Source organism: Saccoglossus kowalevskii, chromosome 19 (genome assembly GCF_978046115.1).
Source record: "Saccoglossus kowalevskii chromosome 19, keSacKowa6.1, whole genome shotgun sequence".
NCBI lineage: Eukaryota > Metazoa > Hemichordata > Enteropneusta > Harrimaniidae > Saccoglossus > Saccoglossus kowalevskii.
The window spans coordinates 15,634,796-15,641,094 of NC_140659.1; the positions used below are offsets into that span (position 1 = coordinate 15,634,796).

The following is a 6,299-nucleotide window of genomic DNA, read 5'->3' on the forward strand; positions in this document are numbered from 1 at the left end:
ATAAAGTTCAATTTGTTTGCTTGGTCCAATCAGAATACATGAATAAACTGCATCGTACAGGACACCTATTGGCCAACCTTGAATCCTATTTATTGTGTTGTGCGCTACACAAATACATACCGTGGCCCATACTTTACGTTGAACTTTGACCCACAGGTAAAGTAAGGTGAAACACATAGGAAATATATGTGTGTCAGTTTTGAATGTGCTGGATATTCCCCCTATGTAATTATATTCCTATACACTATATATGAAATATGTTTGTTTTTTTTCGAAATGCAGTTCCTTGTCCCCTTTGCTATTACCGCTGATTTTCCGTCGCCGGAGTGACTCACATCTCAAACTTTGGTTCCCCCGGGCGTCTCTGATAATTAAATCTGTAGTGTTTTGCCTCGACCCTTTTTCGTTCGGAAACGCAAAGCGACAAGACTTGATTTTCAAGGATGTAGGTCGTTTGAATCGGACGGTTTCTTTTGTTTCGAAGCCTCTGTATGTCTGGAGACATATCAACGTTGTTTTTTGTGAATATACGATATTGATATGCCAATCGGAAATTGTTAACAATTTTACATTGGTACTACGAGTTCGGCGCATCTTTGATTGTATCAATGTTCGCGTCACTGTACGTAATGACGCACACCCACAACATTGACGTGAGCGTCCTACTTGTAAAGATGGCGATAACAGAATTGAAGCGAATAGATTGAAACACAGGTTATATCACTCATAGCGATCGATGATTCGAAAGCTCTCCGGGATATTCATTTCGATGCAATGTGTCTGCATTAAATTTTGCGGTTTTCAATCTATGTGTGAGGAATAATATCGTTGCTGCGACGGCCGACAAATTACTGGAATTCGGCTGGTCTCCTTCTTGATACATTTTTTACTTGTTTGACATTTTATTGGTCGAATTTGCATATGCCATTTAAACACTGACAAATATGTAAAAGGAGTGGGACATAGTCAATATGGGGAATGAGAATCGATACATATACTACAAAATGAAAATAACATAATAACATTAAACTGTTGTGCAAAAGTTATATAGGGAAATTTACAAGTACAAGAACACAAAACAAACGACTGACAAAACAATCCACAAGCAACATTTCCATCCTTGATCGAGTTGGCCAGTACATTGAAACAGCAAGTTTAGTTGACAGCAACATCTTAAAACCGACTTGAAACTCCTAAAATATTGATCACACATACTATATTATTATGTATTGTGTCCCCATTAAAATTATCAAAATGTCAAATAGAAATGATTCGTTAAAATTGAGCCGAAATACTGTGACACATTAATTGGAAGTGGGAATCGGAAAGCCAGTTAGAAAAGGTCTATACAATTGTGAACAAAACATTTCGTGAATATAACTGACGCGAAAGATGCCCATCGCGAAGTCTCTTGTGTATAGTACAAACATGTATAATAAACACAAACTGTAACCTTAACCCGTTAACTTTTGTATTTTTTGTAAAAAAAAATGTCGTGTTCTGTCGATTACATACAAAAAATGTCTTACAAGTTTGACGTTCCAAGCTATTCTCTTGTACATCACAACATAACATGGCTGACACATATATTAATGCATACTATGATCTTGACCTTTTGTCCCGAAAATGTACCCAATTGTTTTGCGTCGCACAGGGAACACGTAGAAAGGATCGGGCGGTTTCTTTTGTTTTGAAGCCTCTAGAAAGTGTCGAGAAACATAGCAACGTTGTATGTAGAAAGGTCTTTTAAATTACACTGGTGTGTATTTGTTTTCAATTTTGAAGGCTCTAGCCGTTTCTCGGCTCTGATGTTATATAACGAACATTCATAAACCCGTGTTTAATAAAACTTTGACCCCCAAGATGTAGTAAGATGAATGCATTGCGAACATTATGTCATTTTTTAATGTGCTGGCTATTTTACCCAATTATGTAGTTGTATAGTACATATTGTATAGTACAAAAATATATTAAACACATAATGTAACCTTGACCTCTGACCTCAAAATGTATAAAGGTCTTATAAATCACATAAGCAACATGTGTGTATCATTTTTGATGGCAATGGAGATTTTTGCCAGAATATTATAAAGTACATACTTTGTTATTTGACCCACTGTCACCAAAAGTTTACTGTGAAGTGTGACATACACAACACAGTGTGAGGTATATATAACATGGGAATACATAATTACACACATACATAATGAGCTGAAGGTCGTACCTGCGCGCCGCTGCTTCTCGCTGGAGCAGTTACATGATATTACAAGTACGATGACACATACATGTAGATTAAATGTACAGTTCATATTATTCCAGGTCAACGTTTCCCTTGTATTATAACAAGGGGTACCATTAATGAAATAATCAGTGATCAGAGAGAAATAAGAAAAGAATGATACACCGCATAGATTTACAATTGACCTTAAGGCAATCGTAAATACAAATTCTAATTGTATAAATGCCATATTGTATATAGTCAATGAACCTTACAGACTCCAGCGTCAATCAAGGATCCCATTATATCCCGGGACATGAGCCATTACTTCCAGCTATATTAATTGTACGATTGTAGGATTAGTTGTACTTCGTGTCTCTTAGAGGTTTAGAATAGATATAAGGTCGCAGGTCACGTCAGCTACTGTAATTAATTTACTACAATGTACACAATGGCGTACATCGTTGCATTAGGCACGTTTGAATAATGACAATGTGACAGGTTCACATACAAAAAAGTTTATACGTGAAATAGCATTGTAACAGTAATTGTTCAGAGCAGACATTAATTTTATCCACGTTTACAATTTATTCAAATCATTATGATATATATTGATATAGAAAAAAACTGTAAATGGAATAAGGTGTATTAAAATGTATTAATTTGTAAACTAATAAATCATGCATCTATCACTGGGGTTTGTTTCACTAATAACTTAATTAATTAAGTGGCATTCCAATTTACATTTGTGCGAGGATCCACATAAACAAACAATGTTGAGATTGTCGATGGTTAATAAGAAATAAACAGAAGAATATGAACTTAAACGGACATCTTAAATCAATATGTGAACCATAAACACTGAGTTAGGTGGCTTTTGTGTTCTTAAAGGTGAGTTTATATAAAAGATAACAAACTCAAAATAAAATGCATTGAGAGATCAAGGCAAACACGTTTATTTTTTTTTCACATATATTATGTTTTAAACTTGTGATTGATGATTTACATATATGCATAGTGAGAAGATTAATTTTCTATTAATAATATACGTTATGAAAATATACGTCATTTCAGAGCATATCGTATGAGGTTTATGTTTTACTCGTAAAACATGTTAGGACTCCCCGATGTATTTTTAAAATTGTTTTTGACTTTCCGGATACTTGATCTTATGCTGAAATATTATATTACCGTTTAGTGTGTATTGTATATTACCTATATATTATATACTAGACACAAATCAGGCGGGGTATAGACTAATTTCATTACTGTTGTACATATACTCATCTCACAGTTATGACGCGCGAACGTGTTAACGTAATATTGCAATTGCTGCCTCGTAAGCAAGTCGATGGAATTGTGGCGCTGCTAGGCTAGACATCATCAGTATTTATACGAACTGTGTAACCAGATTAAGCAATATTAAAGAAGTGTTTCGAATGTGTGTGATATACACGACCATAATAACAGTAATGCAATCTCTATGAATCTGTATTGTTTGATATACATCTTGAGGTGCTGCTGTATTATTTATAGTATGGCAGACCTTATTTACGATGGGTTCATTATTTATCCGTAAGTTAATCTAAAACCTTTTCGCCACGGTTCAAACTTCTACAGTGCGCATTTCAGGGTTATATGTAAGTAATTAATGTATGTTCACACACAGGTACGGATGTTCGTATTCATATCAATCGGTCAAATCATGACAACATTACTTTGGGTGTGTATTGCATCGAATCCACAGCAGCAAATAATGATGATGTTAACAGTATGAAAGAGTGTATTAAGAATGCGGATCACGACTTACTTTATTTTTGTATTACTATTAACATCGTTTTATCGTATTTGCGTTCAATGCGGCTTCAACCAATTGTAGATTATAGTTTACCGCTGAAATGCCCGTGTCACGGAATGGGAAATCGAATTTACAACTCAAGACTTTATCCTCTACATGTACAGTCCTTTTAACGCCTCGGTACATGACAGATTACATTTTGCAATAATAACACGAGAACTAGGTAATAAATCCTAAAAGCCCTCACACTTCAATTCACTGTACAGTTGATTGATACCAGGCTGTGCAATTGTAAGTATATGTATCTCGGCACATAATTTATGTGCTTAAAATTGTATCATATATCAAAAATGCACATAATTTGTTTATAAAATATATTCATTTTCGCACCACGTTACCAAAACAGTCGTAGAAATATGCCGTTTTGCATGGCATTATACATCAGCCTCCAGGGAACAGTTAAATATTTCTTACATATTACAAAACAGTTTTTTTAACGACCATGTTATCATGTGGGTAAACTTATTTTAAGAATAAAAAACGATTGTTAACGAGTTTTATTGGCAACAAGACCCTATTGATTGAGGATGTGATTATATATAACTTGAAGTGTTGATCTAATAATATGGTCGTATAAATTGATCAGTTTTGTTTCACACCTGAATAGTTGTATTAATAATGTATCTAGTTAATACATTGAAGCACAGGTTTATGAATTGGTCACATGTTAATGTAGATGTATACTCGGTCGACATTCATGCAATTTCAAATTGTTATACGAGCTCGTTTCCTTTATTTGTTATTGTAGCAATACTATAGTATGCCTTTCAATGTATTTATCCTCACTTCTCCGGGAAACATAGCAGGGAAATGCCTGCTTCACACATGTTAGATATCATAGCAAAAAAACTACCGACTGTTTTTTTTTAATTATATCACAAATTGTACCAAATATAATACATATGATGTTTGTTGTAAATGTACTTGATAAAAGATCGGTATGGGGGGTCATACCTCACTATCGAATATATAATTACTTTCGTATTATCACCACCAATATACAATATGTCAACATGTCACCTCAGAGTATTTGTTTGATGCGATGTAATATTATACACTCCACAGCGAGCCCGACAGGGTCAAATGGTTAATTGGTATTTTTTTTCCTTTCTGTCAGTATTGAACTAATAATACCAATTTAACTGTCTGGGTCAATAAAATGTTGAATAGACACAATATAACTTGTTCTGTGTAATTCAATTTATTGGCTTATTAATACATTTTTTTTTATTTTTTTTTTATTTACGCCTATCGCCCCTCCCAGGATATAGGCCGTCAACCAGGTTCCTCCAGGCAGAGCGGTCCTGAGCCAGCGTCTCCAGTTCTTTCCATGTGCGGCCCATCTTCTTAACATCTGCCTCCATGTCTCTGCGCCATGAGTTACGAGGCCTTCCCCTCTTCCTTTTTCCTTGAGGATTCCAAGTCAATGCCTGTCTAGTACTATTAGGTATTGGTTTCCGTATGGTGTGGCCAATCCACCGCCATCGTCTCTGCAAGAGCTCTGCCTCAATGGGTTGCTGATGAGCAATCTCCCACAAGTCTTGGTTACTAATTACCTCAGGCCAGAACATTCTGAGGATACGCCTAAGACAAGTATTGATGAAGGTCTGTATTTTCCTAATAATGGCAACAGTAGTTCTCCGTGTTTCTGCACCATATAGGAGGACCGGCTTGACAACTGTGTTGAAGATGCGTATTTTAATATTCCTTGGTAGTTTTGTAGATCGCCATATGTTATTTAGCTGATGGAATGTTCTCCTTGCTTTCCCTATCCTTATTCTCACATCTGCATCTGTCCCACCTTGCTCTTTGTTTGGCTAACATTTAGTCCAAGGCGACCTGACTTATAATATATATGTAATAATATTATACACTCCACAACGAGCCCGACAGGGTCAAATGGTTAATTGGTAGTTTTTTTTCCTTTTTGTCAGTATTGAACTAATAATACCAATTTAACTGTCTGGGTCAATAAAATGTTGAATAGACACAATATAACTTGTTCTGTGCAATTCAATTTATTGGCTTATTAATACATACTTTCTTTTAATGAATAACACCGCCAGCAAATGCTGCTGTTACCAGGCGGCGTTTTCATTATTTAGTTTTATATAAATGATATTTATTTGTTTGAAAGAACAGGGTGAAATAACATTGTTACTGAAAAATACTGTGTTATGTTTGAGCTATTGATAAATGCTTGCTGAGTGCTGACAGGGAGCA

The 6,299-nt window shown here is 35.1% G+C and overlaps 1 protein-coding gene across 1 annotated transcript; it reads right to left on the bottom strand.

The window, feature by feature from the left end:
* Positions 1-5,314: 5,314 nt before the first annotated feature.
* On the bottom strand, positions 5,315-5,647 carry LOC146730315 (uncharacterized). The gene has a single exon (XM_085493717.1). The coding sequence runs from the start codon at positions 5,645-5,647 to the stop codon at positions 5,315-5,317; it is 333 nt and encodes a 110-aa protein (XP_085349843.1).
* Between the last annotated feature and the right edge of the window lie 652 nt (positions 5,648-6,299).